Consider the following 25,349-nt stretch of genomic DNA (forward strand, 5'->3'; position numbering starts at 1 on the left):
CTCTAAGCACCTTGGTTTTGAAAAGTTGTAGATGCTTCAACAAGCCAGATTTTTGCGGAGCATTCCAACTCGCTATCTCTTCTCTTTAAGGATTTATGTCGGATTTTTGGACTTTTTCACTCTAACTTTAAGGGGCCTATAAAACCTAAAGTTGCAGCTAATGTTTTTGCTTAACTATCATAGGCTAATTTATTGACGATACTGAATTTTTGAAAAAACAGTTCTTTCTGACAAGAACCAGCATTGGAGTTAACGTTTCCGACAGCTGCACTGTCGGTAATAATTCAACAGTTCACAGAGTCATCTGTGATGAACTGACATCATTATATGGTGCAATGGGAATGTAAAAGATGTAAAAAAATCAACAGCTGTAAAGTAAGCACTTCATTTTTCGACTTTTGCTCAGCTTTTCGGGATATTTGACCACTGTGCGCTAGGGAGAAAGTGGGACATTAATGTGCTGATGTATGTTATTTAAACATTAATTCATCGTACTAAAGCCTCACAACGTCCACTTTCTTCATGCCTTTGGAGTATTACAAATAACACGGTGCTATAGTGATTTTGTACTTTTCAAGGGACTTAGGCTGTAGATCTCATCAAATACAATACAAAATAATATTTGAAAATTACTGTATACCCTCAAAATCTTCATTTATGGCCAAAAATTTTCGTATTTTCCAACACATTCGCCGCTAAAAGATTTTCTACGAGGTTTTTAACCGATTTTCATTTTCTGTGTTCTGTAAAGAAGAAGAAAGAACCTTTCCAACGGTATGCTATGTTATAGGGTAAATGTACTATAATTCGCCCCCCTAAAACATTTGTTTGCGGAAAAACTTTAAATTTCAACAATTTTGAATTGCTCTAACTAATTTTATTTTATCATTCTCATCACGTATCATATAGTATCCAATAATCCTGTATAAAAGTGATTTAAAACATTAAATTAACGAAAAAATAACAATATTCTAAATCAAGATGTGTTTCAATTTTCGTCCCCCTAAATTTAATCTCTTGCTTTATTCTTCGCCCCCGTGCGCCCACGCACAATTTCACGACTTCTATCATGCTACAATATCACAGAATTGGTAATAGAGAAAAGATTAGACAAATCCAGATTATATTTTCAAAAACTAACTATCAAACAAATAATACGTTAACTTACAAACTCTTGTATTTATAGTCTTGTTATGTTGTGTTGTGTTGCGCAACGATCGAGAAGCACTCCAAATCCGTTCGTTCGCTAGCGTGTACGAATAGCACTGACCATAATCGCATATTTGTCCCGTTTTCTATAGGATTTCCTATCTTTATGGGACTGATTTGCGATCATGGGCAGAGCATGCCTAGCGCTCTTCATCGTTCGCGCCCGGGTGAAGCAAAATCTCGAGCGGGAATGCTCGCGAGAAACCCAAGCTTTCATCTAGTATGTAGGGCATATCCAGGAAGCTTGTCTCGCAAAGTCTCGTGTGCTTTGTTATCTCGCAAGCGAGAAGTGCGTTGAAGAGCACACGCGAGTGTGGATGCACGAAGAGCATGGACTACTAATGGCATATTCATTTTTGACACCGGTGTAGTCGGTGCTACACTCATTCAAACTTGGGTGTAATCAGTCTATCTCTTTCTTTGCACTACACCGGTGTAGCACCAAGAAAAAAGCGAAAACGCCATAAGAGTGTTCTTGATATTTCGCGCGAACAAGGAAGGCGATGCACAGTGGTCCAAAACGCGAAAAACGTGATCGTTTTGAATAACTTCGAAATGGTTAGTTATAGCGATTTACTATCTTGGGAAGAATTTATGACAATGAGACGCCCCATCTTTATAAGTCAAAAGTTTGATGATTAATCCTCCTATAAGTGAGATTCAAAATTTATTTCTCATATAATTAGAGATAGCGAATTGGTGTATTCTGCAAAGTTGTAGTAAATTCTTCTACAAGAAACTTTACTGAAGGTAGTAATAGTCTATCTTTAATATTCTTTGAGATATTGAGCATTATTAGAGGAAACACCGAAAATATCAATTTTTTTATTATAACTTCTTTCCAAGATTTTTTGGAAGTTCAAAATGTTCTACAAAACTATCACAATTGATGAAATACAAAATTTCGGTGAAGGAAGCAACTTAATATGTTGAGCAGATTCTGAGATATTCACGATTTTTAGTCGAAAAATGGCCTACTTTGTACTCAAATAATTCATGAACGGGCAAAAACGGGCAAACCACTCTATATGTATTTGAAAGTACAAGAAAGATTCTGCAAGATTCTGTATGAATCACTTGTATCCGGTTGTATCCATGGCTCTGGTAGCTGGATTTAAAGAATATCATTTATTAGTCTAAAATATTGATACGAAACATATTCGGTAAAACTGTTGAGATAAAGTGGTGGTACCTTCGGCAAAGTGTCGGGGAATATTCTTCTTAGAAACATTGCCGAAGACACCAGTTTGCCACCTTTACTAGTTTCTTAGATATGGTGCAATATTTATGAAAAGCCTACTAAAAGCGATTCATTCGGTAATCGCGCACGCTTTGATTACTTGTTTAGCATTGTCACTGTATAGCGTTACGTCAGTTGTTGTTTATTGGATCGAATGATTTGTATTTGCAGTAATCGCGATGGTGGATAATAAACAAATTTTTAAAAGGCTTTCTTTCATATAACAATACAAATTCAACTGTCAAGTCGTTCATAGCAAACGTAAACGGTTTGCTTATATTAATGTTACAAGCCCTGGTACTACATTCTATTGTGGAACTTGACCTTCTGTGTTGACGAACTTTGCAAACGATTTCAGAGCTAATACACAACCTACTTATACTTAAAATCGTTCTTTGTTAGGATTCGACTATATGGCTCATAAGACAACGCATTACTCTCTGTACCACCGAACAATGCACTGTATCTAAAAACAAGTCAAGACAGAAAGCTGCTGTCTTCGACAATGTCTCTTGTGAGAACATTCCACATAGAATGCCGAACATAGTCCCACTCTTCAGTTCACCGAATATGTAACGCTATACAGTGACAATGCTAAACAAGTAATCAAAGCATGCGCGATTACCGAATGAATCGCTTTTAGTAGGCTTTCCATAAATATTGCACCATATCTAAGAAACTAGTAAAGGTGGCAAACTGATGTCTTCGGCAATGTTTCTAAGAAGAATATTCCCCGACACTTTGCCGAAGGTACCACCACTTTATCTCAACAGTTTTACCGAATATGTTTCGTATCAATATTTTAGACTAATAAATTATATTCTTTAAATCCAGCTACCAGAGCCATGGATACAACCGGATACAAGTGATTCATACAGAATCTTGCAGAATCTTTCTTGTACTTTCAAATACATATAGAGTGGTTTGCCCGTTTTTGCCCGTTCATGAATTATTTGAGTGCAAAGTAGGCCATTTTTCGACTAAAAATCGTGAATATCTCAGAATCTGCTCAACATATTAAGTTGCTTCCTTCACCGAAATTTTGTATTTCATCAATTGTGATAGTTTTGTAGAACATTTTGAACTTCCAAAAAATCTTGGAAAGAAGTTATAATGAAAAAATTGATTTTTTCGGTATTTCCTCTAATAATGCTTTATATCTCAAAGAATATTAAAGATAGACTATTACTACCTGCAGTAAAGTTTCTTGTAGAAGAATTTACTACAACTTTGCAGAATACACTAATTCGCTATCTCTAATTATATGAGAAATAAATTTTGAATCTCACTTATAGGAGGATTAATCATCAAACTTTTGACTTATAAAGATGGAGCGTCTCATTGTCATAAATTCTTCCGAAGATAGTAAATCGCTATAACTAACCATTTCGAAGTTATTCAAAACGATCACGTTTTTCGCGTTTTGGACCACTGTGCGATGTACGCGACAACTAATGAGAATAGCAACGTGCAAAAACGAACAAACCATTCGATAACTAAATAGCATTACTAGAAAAATACTCTAAATGCTAGAAAAATCAAGACACCCCATGGCTTCTCACTACATTTTCGTAACTGCACAGGATTAAAAATTTATTTGCTTCCGGTTTTGCAGCAGATGCATAAATTAATATGTCAAGCATATGTTTTAAAAATCATTTTGGAATTATCAACTGATATTCTTTATGTAAATCATGAATGAAACAGATATATTTTTTGGTAGCTGACTTGGAGCAAGAATTTCAATTTCTTTCAAATATTTCGAATATGCCCAAAATGACTACAGATGCTCACTTAAATTAAAAGGATATACAGTAGATACAAAAATCGAAACAATAACTATTCTTTTGTCTTTCTTATCGTTATACACAAAACTACTCCATGTGCAATGGAATACCCAATACACTTGAGACAATTATACGTAGAGCGGCAGTATAAGTTCTTATGAATGCTTTTCCAAATTATTATAAATTTCCAAGCAGTAGAACCAACATTATAGCGTATTTCACTATTCCCTAATGAGGACCCGGGTATATACTAGAAACTTTGCATGTGATTATCTCGAAATAATGTTTTTCCAAAAACGCCTTTGCTGTGACTATGATTGCCGAAAATGTTTTCAACCGATGCCAAATTTCTTTTTTTAAATTGTTTGTAATTTAACTGTCGTGTCCTTGAATGATTCCATTTTTTCGTCAAAATTTTCATATCAATGTTATGAATTTCTTAAAAAAAATCTCAGTGATAATAGAAAAATAGTGAATTTTTTGAAAAAATCGTCCCCGTTCGCAAAAATAAAAAAATTACAATGCATAGTTCAAGGACACCACCAGTGCCTGTACTTATGATTTTTTTTGTTTTTATGTTTTCAATTAAGCTGTTATACAGCAATCGTAGTCACGGCAAATCTCTTAGAGAAAACGCGCTTTTGTGGAAATGGTTATAACTTCGACAATTAGGGTGGATGTACCAATAGTCGCATACTCAAAGAAAACATTTGCTAAAAATCGATGAATAGACCTTTGGGCAATGTTAATACATTAAACGAAAGGTTTCAATCCCTACTATATAGGAAAAATATAAAGATTGTTTAATAACCAATTTATGTATTCAAAACCGCTTGTACCACTATAGGAACACATGTACCAATAGTGGTGCAATCGCTAAATTCTGGTCCTATTGTTGTCTTATGGGACTCACAACTATAGGTACACTATGTCAACTACAGGTGCAAGGGAGCACCTATTCAAAATTCAAAGAACATCAATTTTTTAAAAGTTTTTTGAGCAAATTTCAAGGATACCAGTTTTATTGTGCGATTTTAGTGCGATGAATCGATAAAAAAAATTGTTGATGGTTGGTACCTTAGTTAGGCGTATAACCCACTACTGAAACTATTGGTGCATCTCAACTATAGGAGCACCCACCCTATTAATATTTATTCATGTTCACAAGTGGGTTTTGCAAAATAGACATTGTACTACGCTAGACGTATAATAAGTATTTGATATAAATATGGCTACATACCTTCATAAAATTTCAAATTTTTCCCTTTTGTCCTGCACCTCAATATATAAAACCGCTTAATCACAGACAGAAACTACGTTGTATTTGTTTTCATTAAGGCTTTCCAAACGAATTAATTTTTGGCTTGTTTCTCTATAAACTATTAAAAAATGAATGGAGAGGTTGTATTTTGATAGGTTTTGTCTTCCTTACAGAGAAAGCCTAGAAACCTGCTCGGTGCTGTTTAGAATCCGCATATCATGAATATACATTCGTAAAACATCAAACATTACGTTTGTAAAAGGTTTTCTAATTATTATTGATATAGTTTAATTGAATTGTTAATAACATATTTTAGAAATCGAAAACAACTGCGCTGGATTCAAAGATAGATTGCAGAATCTGATTATCTTCACTGCAACTGAATAGAGAGAGAGAAGTCTTGGGGCGCTCTTATTTTTCCAGTATATAAAAACCTGTTTTAATTCACCTAGAGGTGCAATTGGGCCTTTCTCATTTCTCCAAACTATGATTTAATAGCTGGTTCGTACAATATAACTTTATGGAAATGTCTTTCATTCTTATTACACTTGGTAAGTATATATAAGAGCACCTTTTTGCATTCATCGCGGTATCGGTTTGAATCGGAGTTTTCTATGTGATCGACCTCCACAACCCGTAACTCCGGTGCTGGAAGTCGGATGGAGATGGAATTTAATATCAGTTTCTGGGGACGCAACACCTTTCATTTGAGACTAAGTTGAGCAAATCTAGCCATTTTCGAGAAACCAATATAACCGTTATTCTGACTTTGGATGCTTCCGGATCCGTCGATGGTGGCCAGTGTGGCCAAAGAGACTTTGAATGACTGTTGGGGACCTAGATCTACAAATTCAACAATTGTGTTTACATTTTGGAAAAAAATCACCTTTTTACATTCATCGCAGAATTCGTTAGAATCGGGATTTGCTGCGTGATCGTACGTATCATCCTGTAATTCAGGAACCAGAACTCGGATCCACACAAAATTCAACAGCAGCTGATGGACCTTTCATTTAAAATTAAGTTTGTCAAAATCGGTTCAGAAAATTCCGAGAAACCGATTTGGAAAAATCAACAAATTTTGTTTTGTAACCATACTCTTCAACTCGTAATTCGGAACAAGATGTCGGTTGAAAATGAAATTCAATAGCAACCTATGGGAATATTATACCTTTCATTTGAATCTTAGTTTGTAAAAATCGGTTCAGCCATCTCCGAGTAACCGATGTGGACATTTTGTTAACAAATCCGCACATACACACACATACATACACACATACACATACACACATACATACATACACACATACATACACACAGATATTTTGCGATCTCGGCGAACTGAGTCGAATGTTATATGAGACTCGGCCCTCCGGGCCTCGGTTAGAAAGTCGGTTTTTGGAGCAATTGCATAACCTTTCTATATAAGAAAGGCAAAAGAATAATATTTAATTAGCTTAATAAGCATGAGTTCAATGTTATCTTCATGTGATTATAATTTGCAAAGGTTGGTGGAATGCGTTTGAACGTGTAGGGAATGGGGGTTTAGTAGAGTGGGTGTGGAGGATGCGTCACAAATCCTTCATCTTATTTCGGTATACGGGGTGGATGAAGGAAATCTGGGCGTGAGGGTGATCCAAGAAGAGGGGAGTGATGAAGGAGGGAGGTGTAAGGGCAAGGTGGGGAGGGGGGAAGGGGCGGCTACGCAATACTCAACTGCATATTTTGCCTTCCATTTGAGACTTGGTTTGAGAAAATCGGTTCAGTCATCACCGATGAACCGATGTGACTTTATTTGTGGAATATGCCCGGAATTCCGGACTTCCGGAATCGTCGATAGTGGACAATATATTCAAAGAATGTTTGATTGGCAATCAGTGTTCTAGTTCTACGATTAGAAGTAATTTGGTGACCATTTCAATAGTTTTTAGCCTCTGAGGTATTACGATTGTACCGATTTATATGGGAAATTCCAGTGTATCCTTACTAACAACCCTGTAACTCCGGAAGCAAGAGTCAGAACCGAATGAAATTCAGCAGCAGTCAATGGCATTACTGTATCTTTCATTTGAAATTAAGTTCGTAAAAATCGGTAGAGAATTCGTTGTGGAATGGGTGTGATATTAGCTTAGGAACTTGGCGGGTTCCCCGAGGGCGTCATGAACCGTCATAGGTGGCCAATGTGGTCAAAGCTGCTTTGATTGATCATTAGTGATCCAGACCCGCAAACTAGAGTAATGTTACATCAATTTTAATATGTTTTACATAATTTGAACATTATGGTGGTACCAGTTTATATGGGAATTTGCTGTGTGACCGCACTCTTCAACCCGTAACTCCGGAACCGGAAGTCGGATCAACTAAAAATTCAATAGCAGCTTATGGGAGCGTTATACCTTTCAGATGAAACTAAGTTTGCGAAAATCGGTTCAGCCATCTCTGAGAAAATTGTGTGAGTTTAAATGACACACACACACATACACACACACATACATACACACACAGACATTTGCCGATATCGACGAACTGAATCGAATGGTGTATGATACTCGGCCCTCCGGGCCTCGGTTAAAAAGTCGATTTTTACAGTGATTGCATAGCCTTTCTTTATATGAGAAAGGCAAAAAGGTACTTTCGTTTAGTTACCAAGTAGTTTATCCGTTTTTACTCGGTTTAGAGATGTTGACCTTAGAAATAGTGAATAGCTCTGTAAATAGCGGAAAGCGAAGCGAAAACAGGTTATGGTATTTTAGAAAATTGTCTATTTCAGCCGTCTATATTACTTTCTAGAACATCAGAAATCGCTTGAAGCTCCATAATAGAAGTTATGGTGAAAAAATTGTTTTTGAGGGGCCTTTCACAAACAACGCCCTGTATCTCGAAAACCAAGAGTTTCCGAAAGAAATCTTCCTGGTAAGTTTTTCTACAACTTAATTGAAGTGAGTATTTTTCTATCTGAATTATTGAAGAAAATAAATTTGGTAACTAACTATTATGGGGATTAGTCAACGATCCGATGCGATTGAAAGAAAGAGCGTTTTATTTCAAGAAATTTCCTCAAAGACATCACATAACTAAAATCAATAGTGTACTTTGTGACCACTGTGGAACGGGGCGAAGATAGAGGCGGTGGTCAGCTATTTTCGTCCGCGTCCCTTATCACCTATTTTTATAAAGTGATTCATCAGCAGTGCTATCTTTGAAAATGAACCACCTTGGTTATGCAACTAATTTTTCCGGTCTTTTTTAAATGCAAATCATTAAGCAATCTTCATTTCGTTATATTCTGAATTGCACGTATTTTGTCGTATGTAATTTTAAATGTACTTTCATTTGATGGCATTGTAAGGGAACACGTATCCGCCGGTTGATGCTAATCGAGCTGACATTTCTTTAGACTGAGCAAACTAAGTTATTTGTTTATTTAGTGTTTATTTGACCAACTAGGTAACGAATCCACTGGGTCTTTAATGCGTGTGGGAACTACGCATGGTCTTGTCTGAGTGTATGACTTTTGAATTATGTATGAGGGTGGAGAATTGACAATTCGCAAGATCAATTCAAATCCAATTACCAATTTGCGGCAATCATTTCAACATAAAAAACAAATTTTTATAGTCATATATAATGGTTTACTTTTAGTCCATTAACTCATCAGTTAATTATACTGAGCTGAGAATAAGTACGTACTATTTGGAAACGGGGGGTGTTTGATTCGTGCATCATTAATATCGTTTAGGAACGCAGCATTTACTCGAACGAGGTGGAAAATTTCAAGTTACGGGATCACAATATGCTTAAGGACGATTTATAAATTCTGCCACGCTATTAGGAGGAAGAGATATGACTAATTGTGACATGAATGGGAGGGAAGCACGTCATGTGCTTTGACGCAATCGGCCGTTTTACGCACGATTGCGCCATGTATATAGGAAATTCCATGGAACATGAACACTTTTGCAAGTAGCGGCATTAATGTGCTACTACAAAATGAAGGAAAAACTAAAATCATTTGATTCGTATTAGACCAAGGATAAAAATAACGTGGTAATATGACAGAGACTTAGTTAGTGTTGGGTAATCTTTGCGTGACATAATTTATGAATGTTCCACAATACCACTTTTAAACTCATTGTTTGCGGTCCATTTTACATTGTCGACAACACTCCCGACAGCCGGCTGTTCGGAGTTCAAGTTGTTTTCGATGAAAAAATTTCGATAGACGATTACCCAGAGTTTAAACGCCTAGAACATTTACGTATCCTTCAGTCAATAAACTATTCAAACATCTTATGCACGAAAGTATATTCTCAGTCGCATCGCTTGCTTGAAGCGAATCCTGACTAACAACCCACCCACTACCCAATCCGTGGTACTTATGGGAGTGTCACTGAGTCGGGGCCTTCCGTTAAGTAAGTACCACATCAACACTTCCTTTCTCATCCCAAGTTACGGTAAAGATGGTCGTGGCCCGCAATGGTGGCTCTCAGGCGAAATTCTCGCTTGGACTGGATCAATTGTTATTCCCAAACAATGCTCCTCAAGTAGTCTGGCTGGAAATGAGAGTCATCAGTCTGCAATCTACGAAGTATACCGTGCTTACGCAACGCAACGCAACGCAACGCAACTGTGGAACGGGGCGAAGATAGAAACCCATACGAAGAAAAGAACGCTATATGGGATTTCGCCAGGGGCGAAGATTAGAATTGAGTTTCATCTTGCGTTAATTTTCGCCACTTTTTAAAATTGTTCAAACTTAATTACAGAAAGATAATAATCGCGGATGTGCGTTGACATGCATTCCTGCAATGCTCAAAAACATTACTATTGAATATTCCAACGCTTACTCACAAAATTTATATAACTTTCCCCGCGATAAAAAATTGTCACCATTTTTAGTTTTCAGGAAAATAAGTGCTCTACAGGTACTACTTTTTTTTCGATTAAAAATACGTTATGAAATATTTTTGTTGAAAATAGGGCAGTTTTCACATTTTATTCGACTTAGTTTGTTTTTCAGTAATAGTCGAAAGCGGAGTTCCAGATCGTAAAGCAGATAGAATTATTTGTAATTGTTCTACAAGGGGGGCGAAAATTAGGGAGGGGGCGAAGAATGATACTTCTACCCTATTCTTTTGTTTAAAATACTCTGCGGCTTGGGGACAACAATTTGTAAACAACCAATATTTTGGGATTTTTTCATGAAAATTCTGAAAATTACTCAACATTTTCATTTTATTTAAAATTTAGAGAGATTTCATTCTGCATCTAACGACCTGTATATCTTCAAATTCGGCTGAGAACTTCAAACTTTAACTTTAAAGTTTACACACATGCTATACGTAATCGAGCAAATCGATTTTTTGGAAATTTTATTTGAAACCGTCCCTTTAAAAGTTTTTCAACCGATTGTGATTAAAAATACTTCATAACACTTTTTAACAAAAAGAACCTAACATAGCACACCGTTGAAAAGATCATTTCTTCCTCGTTAGAGAATACTCGAAAAATTTAAAGTTGGTTGAAAAATGACTGCGAAACTAATGCTTTAGACCTGAAAAGTTTTTTTGCTGTGCATCAAGATTTTGAAGATATATTAATTTGATCAAATGTAGGTTTGTATTGTATTTGACCTATGCTACAACCTTTACTGGATCACTTGAAAAGTACATTTTTTTTATTTTTTTTATTTGTTCGCCAGCTTCTACCTCGTGCCTCAGCTTTGTAAGTAATTGTTTGTCACAAATTACTTCAGTTTTACGAATAATACTTATATATGCTAGTGCTCAAATGAAATTTAATAGTCTCGATAATTACCTTTATAAGCTAGCCTCAACCAAAACTTTTAATTATTGATTGAAGTTATTGTTTATAAACAAAATGGGTTTGATAAGAGTTAAAGATAAATTTTGTTTCTCTGGACGTTTAGCTAGAGAATTTATAAAAGAAAATATTGATCGCCAGTAACTCACAAAAATAATAGTTTAAAATGATTTGTCTAATTATTTGATCAGTTTTTTTAAATATGTAATATTTCATAGAAAGTGTACCAGTAGTTATAAATCAAATTAAGAACGGCTGCCTTGTTTTGTCAGTCTCTCCTTGCTCAAACAGGGATATTTTAGGAACCAATTATTGCCATAATTAAAGGACATTTTTGTGTAGACCTTTTCTAATACTTTTATCATATTAGTTTCATATGAAAAGATGGAAAAAATCGAACTCTTGAAAATTGAAAAGAGGGGCGGCAAATTTAATTTTTGGCCCGAGCGGCAAAACACCTCGCGCCGCTACTGTTAACGGAGAATAATAATTATAACATGAAAACCGATGGAGCTATGATTTTGATATGTGTAAAAATGTTACTTGAAAAATATTTTTCTACAACTTTGCTGAAGTAAGAACCACTTTGTTCAAAAAATAATTTTTCGAAAAGAATGCTGGAGAGGACCATCCTAGTTACATTTTGCTTCAAAAGAAGGCTTATTTAATTTTCAAAAATATTCTCTCAGACATAATAGGTTTGTTCCAGTACCAGGAGAAACTGGAAGTACTCCGGAGAAAATCGTTCCTGTACTCTCGTCTTCTCTTTTTTCTTCTTCTGGTAGCAAACCGGAGTAAAAAGGAGCAAGTATTTTTTACTTCTGTTTAGTCCGGAGTGACTTCCGTGTACTGGAACAAACTTAATTTCTCTATAATTTTGGTTTGGGAGTTATTGATTTTTGTACCGAAAAACCGCCCTCGTACCCGATAGTGCGCCAGTTCCCAATCATAAATACATAACAGAAACATTTCAAAACCATATCTCGCATTGTTACTTGTTATAAATTTCGGTTATCTACTAACGAAACCTAATTTATAACACAATTTGTTACAAAAATTGTGTTCTGTTATAATCTTGTTATTTCATTTTGATCGGGCTACTACCGCTGAAGGTAATGATATGCTGTTTGATCGATAGATTGAGCAAATACCGAAGGTTTGAATGAATCGCTAATAACTGAACATTATAGGTACTTTTTCGTTACCGTTCCAATAGGAATAGAACGAGTACTTCAATTCCAACGACGCGGCGATAAAATACCGGTAGTTAATTTGAATTTGCAAATTTAAGCCTTTTATTAATGCGTGCATGAGTAAGTCCAGGTCGGGCCGTAGTTATGTACATCTGGAAGCTAAATAGTAATATTTTTGCTCTGGGACACATAAGCGTAAAACCTTGAATGCGCAGTACTTTATTAGCTTCTTAATATAGTTCGGTAGCGTAGTTTTCCAGTAGCACTCAGTTAATACAACTCGTTTGAAAGATTCAGTGAACAAGTTATTCCGCAGAACATGTCAGATCACAGTTTCACTAATGATTATTTAGAAAACAATCGCCCAAATGGACTCAATACTCCGATGGGATTGTTTTTTCGCGGAAAAACGGTTTTTCTTACCGGTGGGACCGGCTTTTTGGGTAAATTGTTTATCGAAAAATTGTTACGGTGCGATGTGCGTGAAATAATTCTGCTGATTCGTAATAAACGGGACCGAACTCCGCGGGAGCGGCTGCGGAAACAGTTGGAACGAGAAGCCGTAAGTTAAAAGCCCCATCGAACCGTTCATCCTTTGGTAACCGCAAACATTCTCTTCCGGTTCCGTGTGTAGATTTATGTCAGCTACGCGAAAGACCCAGACTATTATTGGGACCGACTGCGAATCGTGGAGGGTGCACTGCAGCACAGCGAACTCGGTCTCGCCGAGAAGGATCTCGACTATCTGCGAAACAACGTAGATATTGTGATTCACTCGGCCGCGGACGTGCGGTTTGAAGTTTCCCTCAAAACCTCCATCAAAACGAACGTTTTCGGTGCTAATGAACTGCTCCAAATCGCACTGGGAATGAAAAAATTGGTCTCCTTTCTGTACATATCAACCGCTTACTCCAACTGCATCCGTGATGTGGTAGAAGAAAAGTTCTACGATATGGGGGTGGATCCGATGATGTTGATTCGACTGGTGGATATGGCAGACGAGCACGAGTTGAATGCACTGACGAAGAAGATCACCCAACCCTGGCCAAATACGTACACCTTTGCCAAGGCACTGGCGGAAAGTGTGCTCCGTAGCTACTGTGAACGATTGCCGGTGGCAGTGATAAGGCCGTCTATTAGTGAGTGGGGGAAAGGAAGTGATATTAGCACGATGGCCGTACCGGGGTTGAAACCTACTCGGTATAGGTCAATTGGGAACTTATGTTTGAACAGATCATCATCATTATCGTGGTCGTACAATCCGGGTACGAATCATGACCGAATAGATTTTAGATATTCGGGGTACTCGACCTTGAGCCGTTCTTCTTCAGTCTTCGTGAACGGTCGTCGCACGCGCACCTTCCTCGATTGCACACAACTTGAGAGTGTGGAATGTGACCTCCTGAAGACGACGATCTCTTCCATGTTCTTTGCTTAACACAACTGCTGCCGATCTTTCTTCTGACGTGTTCGCACTACATGTCCGTTTTTCAGCCTTCCTAGGGAGCAACAGGGAGTATCAGCGATTTGTATAGCGAAAGTTTTGTGCCCACGGTACGGGATTTTAGCTTATATTGTGAACCAAAGAAATTTGTAAACCGCGACATGTTTTTTTCCTCGCGACTATCATCGTTTTCACATATCGATAGTGTTCCACGACATATAAATTCGTCAACAACCTTGAACCGTACCCCATTGATTTCCTCAAAGCTAATACCGCTCAGGCTCGCCCTCTGCCAGCTACCATATACTTTGTTTTGTCAATCCGATTCTCACAACCTCCCGTTTTAAAATGTCTCTTTCATTGCTTTGCGATCAACGTCAATGATGTCGATGTTGTCCGCGTAGCCAAGAAACATCCCGTGATGATGGTTCCGTTTCTTTGCACAGTTTCGAGCACTATATTGAACGATAGGCTAGTGGGCGTCGATCACTCCGCTTTAATCCATCAAACGTCACAAACTAGCACGTTGTCTGTCCCGTAATTTGGCGTTTGACCTTATCTGCCACAGTTTATTTCGTATGACTGAATCGTACGCTGCCTTTAAATCTACAAAAAGAGATGAATCCGCAAGTTGTATTCCCGAAATGTATTCGGAATTTGTCGCATCATGAGCATTTATTTCTTCCTTGATCGTCCTTCTCGAAAGTTGGTTTGGTATTCGCCAACAATGGATTTCATTCTGCTAAACAGAACACGAGAGAGTAGCTTACAGGCATCATTGAGGATAGTTATGCCTCGAGTTTGAGACCCTTGGTAAAGCCAGCACTTCGTTGACATCAATGCGATTTTATTTTGATACTGGCTTTTAGTATGTTCTTTGCTCAGTTGTAATTTCATACATTTTCATATATTTTCAGTTATAGGAACCGTGCGGGATCCGATAGAAGGTTGGGCTGACAATCTGTATGCCCTGAATGGTGCTATCGTCGGATTCGGCTGTGGTGTTCTGCGTGTTGTGCAAGTTTACGAACACTGCCACTTCGACATCATTCCGGCCGATTTGGTTGTAAATTCCAGCTTAGCCATCGTATGGTACACCACGGAGCATAAAAATCGAAATACGACATCGACAGAAAACGTGTTCAACTGTACGTGTCGATCCGATAACCCGATTACATTTACTGATGGTGTTAGGTACGCAATGAGCCACAGGAACGATTTCCCACCTGTGAAAACCCTGTGGTACCCATCAGTTACCATGACAGCTTCAGCTACTGTTAACTATATCCTGCAATTATTGTATCACGTCTTGCCTGCAATGATCCTGGACCTGCTGGCCAGATTGAAGGGGATGGAACCGAGGTGAGGTTCTGCAGTGAAACACCGCTTGCAGACCGATTTAATTTTCTGGTGTTGTATTTTTAGAGTTTTGTTCCTGTACCGCAAAGCGCGGCAATTTAGCGATGTGCTTACGTTCTTCTGCCTCCACGAGTGGATTTTCCACAATGACAAAATGCGTATGGTTCACGACAGCATGTCCCAGCAAGATAGGGACTTTTTCCCAGCAAACGTAAAGAACCTGAAATGGGGTGATTTCTTTCGCACTTATGTTCTTGGCGTGCGGAAATATATCATCCGGGAGAGTCTCGACAATCTGGAACAAGCCAAGAAGAAGTTTTTCAAGCTTAAAATAGCTCACGGTTTGCTGATTGGATGTTTGTACTTTGGTTTGTTGGTAATAGTTTACCTTTTCTTCAGGGGATTATTAGCAAGGTGTGGAATCGAACAGATTGTAATAAAATTTTAATTTTTTAAGAATACTCGAATTAATAAAATGGTTTTAATCCGCCGTGCCGTGTGATTAGACTTCACTTCATGTACTTATTAGTAGCACATGCACTTCTATAATTTTGTAGCCACTATTAAAAATGTCAAGATTTTTCAATGTATGTATGTATGTATGTATGTAGCTAGGTAACTATCATCCTAGCTTGAGTCTTGATCTGCATGCGGTTCCACTTGCTCCAGTATGCTCAAATTTATTTAAAGTTATGACCAGCTAAAACGCGTACATGTAATAAGGACTCACAATGGTGGAACAAAAGCCTAGAAAAGCCCAGGAAAGTTTCGTTTTTAAACACGTCACTGACTATGAAATCAAATAAGGGATGCCTTCAAGGCGGAGTTCTATCACCCTTATTGTGGTCATTATTTGTAGACGAGCTATTGAAATCATTAACTTAAATGGGATACGAAGTGATTGGATTTGCAGATCATGCTGTAATACTCGTAAGGAGAAAATGTGTAACAAGTGGTTTAGTTTCGTCCAAGACTGTTGACGCGTATCGTAATTTGTGTAGATATATGTGTAGTGAGTGTCAAGGAAATAAATGTAAGATCTGACGGTAAATAGCCCACCCAACACCCACATAGCACGCAGCCATCCATCACATGCAGCAGCTTCCACCAGCCACCACTGCACTGGTAGCACATATCGAAGGAAATAGGCGGCCATGGAGGGTGGCGGTAACCACACACCTAATGGGACATAATGGGGCGGAATATGTGGACGACGGAGGGGTCAACGGTCGAGGTTCGAGGTGAACGACCATGACTAAGAACTCCATTAGCTTGGTAACCACCTAGCAAAGCGGTACGAGAAGTTAAAGTTTTGAGTTAATGATAGAATTGAAAGTGATTAAGATTTGGAAAATTACAAGCAAACTCCTAGAAAGTGAGTGACGAAGGAAGGAGTAAGTGAATACAAAGACAACCAGGTAATGACCCTTCCAAGCAGAACCTCTCGAACATAATCGACCGTACCCACTGTAAAAATTAATGTACAACCCCAACTGTACCCACAGGACCCCTTCGGTTTACCCTTGGAAATCTCCGGAGTGTGCTAGTGTCAGACCCGCAAACCGCTATAAAACGCGCGGTATAATTGCGACCGCCATCGCGGAGACAACGCCGACGCCATTCCAATCGGCAACCTTAAAGCTGCCTTGATTCGTTACCACCTCCAGGCCAGCACAGAAGGGGTTACCGAGGTCCTTCTACAGGCAAACAGACGTCGTTTACCAGTCGCCAAGACCCCGTAGCCGCCAGCGAGTTACGAGGAAACCGGCCATCAACGAGTACGCCGACGAGATGCAGTAGCAGAATCAGGACCCCAACAACAGCTGTGCCATCGGCACCCGAGGTAGGAGTAACCTAAGAAAGTGAGTGGGAAAAGTGCGCAACAGAAAATAATAAAAAGTGACATCGATATCCGGATAAAGTGGGTTTTACTCGAAGGTCAACAAGTGTTTTCTTGGCAATAGTTCGCGATCGCAAGTCTTCCCTGAGAAGTGTAGAGGGGGGCCTCATAAGTACTGGGAGTAACGACCCCGCCAGTTACAAATGCGACTATGATATCTCAAAAAGAATTTAATCTGCGCTGAACTTTACTTCGAAGTGGTGTAAAAAGGAGGGCCTGAACATAAATCCCTCCAAAACAATCATAATCCCATTTACACGAAAAAGTAATTGAAATGTCCTCTGAGGTAAAGTATCTGGGATTGATATTAAATAAAAAGAACTGAACTGCGCACATTGAGCAGCTTATAAGCAAGAAAACTAGTGCTCTTTGGGTGTGCGGTAGAACAATTGGTAAAATCCTGTTTTAATCCACCTAGTGGTGCAATTGTGCCTTTCTCACTTCTTCTAACTTTGATTCCATGGCTGGTTATGTTCGTTTCAATTTTAGAAATATCTAGTACATTCTTAGTACACACAGAAAAAAATATTTTGTAATTTTAAGTTTATTTACATGCACATATTTGGAGCATGAATATAAATGTAAAATTAAGTGTCACCACAAATACGCACGACTTGTCTTGCTTTCTTCAACGCATTTTATTATAATTTTACACGTGAATTGAAAATTACAGTTTCTTTAAACGGAAAACCAATGCACTTAAATGTATTTCTATTCGAATATTGTTGTAAAATGAATGACATGTAATATTACACGAATGAAAGTGTAAAATTGTATGCTTTTTGATGCTCCAATTGAGTGCATTGAATTTAACGTAATTTTCAATCAAATTTTTGATTTAATCTTTGTATGTTTAAATTCGTATGCTTTTTGATGCTCCAATTGAGTGCATTGATTCTAACGTAATTTTCAATCAAATTTTTGATTCAATCTTTCTATGTTTAAATTTGTATTGATTTACATGTCGTTTAAATTTCATTATTTTTTGGTGTGCACTTTGCAACTACACACAATAGCCAGCCACGAACCTGATGAGCTACGTGTCGACGGCGAAATAATTGAAACAAAAAAATATCATAATTGACCTAATCAGCATTAGTTCAATGTTGTCTTCCTGCTAACTAATTTTGTCATTCGAGGGTGGGTGGGTGACGAGGGTGAAAAGCCCACGAACTGCCGCTCACCAGTTTAATTTGGGATGCCTTGTGATATAGCGGTGGTATAAAGATGATGGGGTTGAGAGGGGGAGGGGTATGAGTGATGGATGAGGCGGTGGTCTGAGGGGGGGTGCAATGATGGGGAGATCTAATGGGTATTGAAAGGGGCTGGTGACCAGTTAGGGGGAGGAAGTGCAACCCCTCTCCGTGCACTCCTAGCTACGGCCCTGTTAAAATCCTGTAGCCTTATATCACTCGAAAAAAAATGGCCGGGATTAGTTTAACGATTTTCAGAGTAATTGCATATCCTTTCTATATGAGAAAGGCAAAAATTTCTGTGTGGTCGCACTCTTAAACCCGTAACTCCGGAACCGGAAGTCGGATCAACTAAAAATTCAATAGCAGCTTATGGGAGCGTTATATCGTTCATTTGAAACAACGTTTGAGCAATTTGGTTCATCCATCTCTGAGAAAAGTGAGTGCGATTAGAAAATTCGTACACACATATATACACACACATACAGTGAGTTCGTGAAGGACAAGCACAATGTGCACAACAAGGTGAAGCAGCTAGTGCCGTGTATCAAATCGACCGTAACAGCTGTTGAACGTGAGCAGAAGGCGCTCTTGATGAAAGCTGAATCAGCCGAAAAAGCTCTGATGAAATCCGCAGAACACGCGACGGCAGTTACTGAGGTGACACCGAAGAATCACCACAATACTCGCTCGGTGAAAAGAGTGAGGGAAACACCGGGGGAGCAAGCGGACCCGAAAAAGAAGAAGAGCGAGCTGGAGGGCTCCAGCGTCCAGATGAACGTTGGGAAGGAATGAGGAACAAGAGAAGAAGGAGAAACGGAAGCCTTCTCATCCAAGCGAGCGGTACGACCTCCTACGACGCTCTTCTCAAAAAAGTGAGAGAGAACCCAGAGTTGAAAGAGCTGGGAACTGTGGTGAATATAGTAAAATGCCAATAATCGTATGCAAATTTCCTTAGGTGTAACAAATATCGAAACGCAATGATCGAGAGATATATATGACTATCGAGGATTTACAGTGTATTTAAATGCAGAACGCAATCGTAGAAAACGCGTTGCTATTTTAGCGGAAGAGATCTAGGTGTTGACGAGTGAAAAACGAAGAGAGCGACGGATTCTCTTGTTTTATAACCTTCTGATTTGAGCTCTGGAGCAGCTTGGAGAGAAAGAGAGTTTATTGGTTTTAAGTGCACTAAATCTCTTGTGTACACTCTTCGGCTTTATACTCTGCTGGGGGTTGAAGAGTGGGAGTTGGCAGCCGCTTATTGAGAATAGCGAGAGTTCGATTCGCTAGTGTTCGGGTCCAAATTTGGAGGGATGACGCTCTCAGCAAAAAAATCGAACTTCATACTGTTCGCTATAGTTGTGATACACAGATGTGCGTACGTTGCTCGCTCCCGAAGGAAAAACAGATAGCCTAAAAATTCACCGAGGCCAACAAGAAGCGAACGTAGTTAAAACGAGACGCACTTAGAAAGGCGAGATGATCTTAGAGCTGAAGAAGGATTCTTCCGTCATGAGCTCGACCAACCACGAGCTCGTTGCTAAATCCTTGGGCAGCGAAGCAAACGTGATAGCTCTGCCACAGGAAGCTGTAGTCGAATGCAAGGGTCTAGACGAGATAACGACCGTAGAAGAACTGAAGGGTGCACTGATAGATCAGCGCAAACTGAACGTACCGGCGACTATCTGGATTTAGAAATCGTATGGTGGAACTCAAACGGCGGCGATTCGATTACCGGTGGTCGTTGCCGACAAGCTGGCGGAGACCGGCAAGATAAAAGTCGGATGGTCGGTGTGCTCGCTGAGAGTCGCTCCGCGAGTTACCAAACAGATGGGGCGATGCTTCAGATGCCTCGAACATCTGGCGAGGAACTGCAAAGGGACCGGACAGGTCTGCACCAGCAGAAAATGCGGAGAAAAGGGGCACGTTGCTAGAGCAACCAAAGTGCATGATCTGCAAACCGATGGACGGAAACAATCACACAACGGGAGGCTTCAAATGCCCTGCGTACAAAATAGCGAAGGCAGATCAATGATGATGTAGATAACCCAGTCTCAATCATTGCGACATTGCACAACAACTGTTGTGGCAGTCGACAACAGAAACGAAGTGTGTCGTGTTCCTCCCGGTAACGGTAACTAAGTGGTGGATAGTGCAGGGATGACGGCAATCCAAGTAGTAGGCTTCCGAAAGTGCCGGTTTGGACACGCTTCGTCACCACTTTGCCCGGAACACGTGGTATTTGAATGGCCTAGGTTCGAAGAAGTTCGTAGGAGTATGTCTGGTGTGATAGTGGACACTATCATAAAAGAGATGTGCCACGGCGAGCATATCTGGGACGCTGTGAACAGAAGGGTAACGAGTATACTTTCCGAGCTGCAGAGGAAGTGGCGAAGGGACCAACAAAGTAGCGCCAATAGCTAGAACGTCTCCGTTAAATCAGTAATCGGGTTTCGGGAGAAATTCCGCCGCCGGGGAACTCTCCTACGGTGTACACTAGGTCCATCGCCGAGGACCAGTTGAGTAGTATGCGACACAGCACCGGGTTTGGATCGACAGGGCGTCAGTGAACCGGACGACAGGCTTCACCGGAATCGCCGGACCCACTCCGACACCCTACCGGGTAGCTCGTGAGTAGGCTAGATCCACCACCGAGAATTAGACCGAGTAGATCGGGACGAAGCTGGGAGCTAAATGGCTCACGGAAACGAGCATCGGTATCGGGACCAATCTACCGACGGGGAATTCACGGTAGGGTAGATTCGCCCCCGTTGACTACCCGACAGAATCGTAACGAAAATGGGAGCTAATTGGCTCACGAAACAAACACCGGTACCGAGAGAAATCCCGTTGCTGGAGAACTCTCAGTCGGTGTAGGATAATATCCGAGTTGATCCCGATAACGCTGGGAGCTAAATGGCTCAAGGAGGCGCGTATTTGATTTCGGGAGAAATTCATCCGTCGGGGATCGAATAAGATCGAGATCGTGATAAGATCGAGAGCCAAATGGTTCAAGGAATAGAGACAAGTAGCAAGAGAGGAGTGGAGAGTTAAATCAAAGCACAAAGGTCGAGCTATTTCATGAACCAAGTGAGGCTCCGAGATAGAGCAGAAAGAGGTGCGACGAAAGCACAACGAGCCCCCCGACGAAATAATACCTTGACGTAGTTCCATGAGGAAGAAGTACGTAAAAAGAGTAAGCAGTGTTTTGGTGGTTAGGCACGAACGTATGTCGTGAGTCCCACGCTGTGCCAGTACACTACAGACCAGGCTTTTGAAGCTCTTTCAACCTTACTAGAAAAATTCACATTTGCCGAACTCGGCGAACTGAGTCGAATGGTGTACGAGATTTGGCCCTCCGGGCCTCGGTTATACAGCTGATTTTTAGAGTGATTTCATAGCCATTCTATAGGAGAAAGGCAAAAAGATTCGACTTCAATTCCAATTTCAGTTCGTACACTGAGGAGAAATATAGCATAGTGCATCTTGCATTGGCTTGGCAAATTAGCTTCTTTTCTTGCGAGACATCCCGCGGGACCAGGGGTTTGCTCAGGAACACAAATTGTGTTTCCGTGTTTTAGGAGCTAGCGTCAATCTGGCGCTAGCTTAGTCCTGTTACTAAGTTGGTGTCGGATTCTGATGAGACGAAGTCGAAACGCAAATTCCATAACTAATTCAATCAAAACTTGATGTTTTAGATTTGAATAAACAATTGATAATTACTTAAATGTTCAGCTGAAGTTGAACAGAACCAGCTGTTCAAACGATATCAAAACCATGCGTTGTTAATTAGGTATCTTCTTTCATTTTTCACAGTTGACTGCTCCTGATTTCACGCTCCAACCACCAACATAAACCAAAAATGCGTTCACCAAGAGATTGCTTTTTTCTTGTAAGACGTTCTAATAAAAATATGACCTGAAACAGTACTTTATGTGTCGACATTTTGTTCCAGTTCAAAAATTAATTCTTATTGAAATCGGTATAAAAGACAAACGGAATAGAACAATACTTCAGTCTACTGATAGCTTTCAATCTGTTTCAATTCAATACAATTAAAATCATATCAGAATGAAGGTATGATATTACTTTTTATAAAAAAAAACGGTCTGATTCCATTCCCAATTTCAGTTCGTGATCGCAGCTCTTTGCCTGGTGGTTCTAGCCGTCACCATTGAAGCCAACCCGGTTCCGGTTGGATGGCCAGTTAGCAGCACAGTTTGGCCAGCTTACGGAGGTCTGTACGGCAAGACGGTTCTCGCATCGCCGGGAGTCTGGGGTGGCTGGTCGTGGCCATCGTATGGAAAAAGCTGGGGATACGGTAGCCCGCTGGTAGCTGGAAGTGGATTGTGGAACTATGGCGGATACGGTAACGGGTGGTGGTGATCGACTGTGAGCGGTTTTGGGTTGAAGATGTGAGAAATTTTTGTTTTGTACAAGGACGTTGAGTTTTAAAGGATTTATTTTTTTGAAGCAATAAACCATCATTGAGATTGAAGAATTTCATTTTTTGATATATAATTTTCTTACTATATGCAATAAGAGGAATTCAATATATCACAAATTTTATCAACATTTCATTGACTATTCTTTGAATTGACCTTTTTCATCGAACAATTCTTCTGATCGTTAACAATAATGTCGCAATTTGTAATTTTTGTTTTTTGGGTAGAGTTACAGAAATCTAGATTCACCTTGTCAAGTAACATGATTTATGCAACTCGCAGAAGTGTTATCATGTGTATATTACTCTGGGCAGCCGGGTGCCGAGAATTTGTGATGAGTTTATCGTGTGTTGAATTAATTTGGAAATGCTCGGATTGCCAAAAAGGAACTAAACATAAGAAAAAATCTCCGGACAGCTGACAGTCGGGAGTGTTGCCTATGTTTAATTGAATCAAACGGCGTTTTATTATTCTTTCTTTTTTCATTCTAATGAAACACGACATTCCAAGAACAAAACAATTAAATGGAAAGCAAAGGCATCACGAATAAAACCCTTAAAAAATTACCTAGCCGATCCTTTTCAACCTTTTAGACAATAAAATATAACCTATTAGTAAGCTTTTGGCATTTTTATTTCATTCAACTTCAATGCCATAACGTATGCTCGTACCTTACACCTAACTCCACGTATTAGGTTCTATACTACACCTGGCTGCAGTTTCTTGTGTACGGAAACCCACTTTTTCTTCGTATCTTCCTCAGATTTGACCTCCTAGGGATGCTTCCGTGGTGCCTTTTTTATAATTGCTCAGTATTTTTCGATGGACCTCAGTTCCGGTGCCTCCGAGGGCTTCATGTCCTTGGGTACGAAAGGTACTCCATCTTGGTGTTCAGTTTGGTGTACAGTTTCCGAGCCCGTGACTTTCCCACCGGATTTTGCCGTTCGTCGTAATTTGAAGCCTTCTGCACTTTGTACGTATGCAGTGCCTCCCGGTTCTTGGCTCTCTGAACGAAACATTTGGACAGATTCAACTTTTTGGTCACATCCCTGACCGAAGCATTCGGATTCTGCTTAAACGCTTTCACTACACACTTGTAATTCTGATCACTAGTAGAACTTCCACATTTCTCCTTCCCTTCGATGCTCTGAGTTTGGTAGTGACGTTTAATCACACGACTCACCGTTGACTGCACGATTCCGAGCTGTTTTCTAATATCCAGATGAGGGAGTTTAAGATTCACCGGTGTAAGGGGTGTTTGAAAGAAGCTCGTACTTCAGTAGATCCACGCATGACAAACTCGAATCAGTGACTACACTGTCGATTTCAACTTTGTGAGCGGGCATGTAGACGTGGTAGTCTTCGTTTAAAGACATAATATCAGAATTCTGAGCTTATCTGGGCAAAATATATCTTACCGCTGAATAAGTCGTAGCTTTGTTTTACTTTCATGTGCAAAAAAATAGGTGGATAATGTCTGGGACATAACCAGAACGTCGTGATGGCACTTGGACTGATGATTCGAATGTAATGATATATACCGTAATGAGCAATTTACAAACAAGGTCACAATTCCTAAAAATTGACTCCTCAATATATTGATATATAGATATAGCACATCGAAAAATGTTCCTAGCATTCGGAACAAATGTCCTATAATGTCATTATTTTTTTTAAATTGAGATACCTGAGTTTAGAAATGCAGCTCTTAATTTTTTGTATGTCTTAAATATGCATGAAACGTTAAATGTTGGTGACAATTTGAAAAAAAAAAGAATTTTTTTCGAAAATCCGAAAGTTTTAGAGGAAGTTTTACAATATGATACAAGATTCGACGCTTCATACATTTCTAATGCATTTTGTAGTCCCGTAAAGGCTATCAGCAATAAAAAAAACTAGAGATGACACTAAATCTTGACGTTCTTTGACTATTGAAGCTATTTTGCATCAAAACTACGAATTTTTTGAATATTCAAAGAGATCTTGGTGTTTCTCCACGGGTGAAAATTTACGCAAAATTGACCGCTAAGCCGAGTGTCAGGTTATAATATTCGGTGGTTGCTTTGAAATTGGATCCTTCGGTATTTTAAATATAGCTGTTGTTGAAGGGTTGAACCGAAGAGGCGGGTCGAATTCCTTAAAAAATCGTCAGCTCACTAGACAGATTTACACATACAGTCTTCCGCAACAATACTCCGTCCGTCGCCTACATACACAGTCTACTGATGTCTCAGTCTCCCGAAAAAATACTTCGTCCGTCGCCTTCAAACACCCAACTTCAAATGATATTAGAGACAAATCTGCAGTCAACTTATATTTAAAATTTCACCAAGCTGTATTGTTCTGTTGGTGTTCCATACTGATGGCTTTGCTCGAAATAGGCTAAATTTTATTTCTCTGAACCTGATGGTACATTGAAATATATATTACTTTTCGGGTAGATTGTCTTACAGATAATTAACTTCATGTTCACTGCGGTATATTCGCTGACA

General features: G+C 39.4%; 2 protein-coding genes across 2 annotated transcripts; both read left to right on the top strand.

Moving 5' to 3' along the window:
- Window positions 1–12,757: 12,757 nt before the first annotated feature.
- LOC131685897 (fatty acyl-CoA reductase wat-like) lies at window positions 12,758–15,812 on the top strand. Its single transcript, XM_058969918.1, has 4 exons — window positions 12,758–13,075; window positions 13,148–13,652; window positions 14,875–15,319; window positions 15,383–15,812. Exons 1-4 carry the CDS (start codon window positions 12,833–12,835, stop codon window positions 15,762–15,764), a joined length of 1,575 nt encoding a protein of 524 aa, XP_058825901.1. The 5' UTR covers window positions 12,758–12,832; the 3' UTR covers window positions 15,765–15,812.
- A 6,622-nt stretch (window positions 15,813–22,434) lies between these two features.
- Window positions 22,435–22,888, top strand: LOC131685910 (uncharacterized). Its single transcript, XM_058969932.1, has 2 exons — window positions 22,435–22,489; window positions 22,544–22,888. Exons 1-2 carry the CDS (start codon window positions 22,484–22,486, stop codon window positions 22,796–22,798), a joined length of 261 nt encoding a protein of 86 aa, XP_058825915.1. The 5' UTR covers window positions 22,435–22,483; the 3' UTR covers window positions 22,799–22,888.
- The last annotated feature ends 2,461 nt before the right edge of the window (window positions 22,889–25,349 follow it).

The sequence above is a fragment of the Topomyia yanbarensis genome, chromosome 2 (assembly GCF_030247195.1).
Source record: "Topomyia yanbarensis strain Yona2022 chromosome 2, ASM3024719v1, whole genome shotgun sequence".
Taxonomy (NCBI): domain Eukaryota; kingdom Metazoa; phylum Arthropoda; class Insecta; order Diptera; family Culicidae; genus Topomyia; species Topomyia yanbarensis.

What these genes read in the sequence shown, in the direction of transcription:
- LOC131685897 (XM_058969918.1), top strand. Translation starts at nt 12,833, where the DNA reads ATGTCAGATCACAGTTTCACTAATGATTATTTAGAAAACAATCGCCCA. An exon ending in AACAGTTGGAACGAGAAGCC is followed by an intron (nt 13,076 to 13,147) that starts GTAAGTTAAAAG and finishes TTCCGTGTGTAG; the next exon opens with ATTTATGTCAGCTACGCGAA. An exon ending in TTGAAGGGGATGGAACCGAG is followed by an intron (nt 15,320 to 15,382) that starts GTGAGGTTCTGC and finishes TTGTATTTTTAG; the next exon opens with AGTTTTGTTCCTGTACCGCA.